Genomic DNA, 450 nt, shown 5'->3' on the forward strand with positions numbered 1-450 from the left:
GGCGGAGGGAGGGCCGATGCCGAGGCTGGCGCGGGCTCTTCCCGGTCGCGGGGTTATATAGCGCGGAGTGTGGAGCCCGCTCAGAGCCGGCCCGGAGCGCTCCGACTTGCAAGCGGGCTGCGCTGCGGAGCCCGGTGCCCGAGTGACAGCCGTGGGGAGTGCAGGGCCGGAGGACGCGAGCCCTCAGGGGCAGCTGCAAGGCGTTGGGCAGCGCTCGCCTGCGCCGAGCGAGTCTCCTCTTTCTGGCGCTCCGCCGCCCCGCACCCCACTCTCCCACCCTCTCGCAACTTGGGTCGAGTTGACAACTCCCGTGGCGACCCGCTGGCCCGTGCCGCCTCCGCTGCGCACCCCTCCCCCGGGGTGAGAGAGAGTAGGCTCACCGGCTCCGAGGACGCTCGGGCGGCAGCGGCTTGGCCATGAGGGCAGCGCGAGTCGTCTAACTCGCGGCTG

At 72.9% G+C, this 450-nt stretch overlaps 1 protein-coding gene across 1 annotated transcript in view; it reads left to right on the forward strand.

The window, feature by feature from the left end:
• Nucleotides 1-450, forward strand: part of RDH10 (retinol dehydrogenase 10 (all-trans)) — a 36888-nt gene that overhangs the window by 6619 nt on the left and 29819 nt on the right. The window contains exon 2 of the mRNA XM_011957436.1: nt 8-360. Coding sequence (XP_011812826.1) covers nt 8-360 — 353 coding nt within the window. The remainder of the gene's footprint in view (nt 1-7; nt 361-450) is intronic.

The sequence above is a fragment of the Colobus angolensis genome, unplaced genomic scaffold, assembly GCF_000951035.1.
Source record: "Colobus angolensis palliatus isolate OR3802 unplaced genomic scaffold, Cang.pa_1.0 Scaffold440, whole genome shotgun sequence".
NCBI lineage: Eukaryota > Metazoa > Chordata > Mammalia > Primates > Cercopithecidae > Colobus > Colobus angolensis.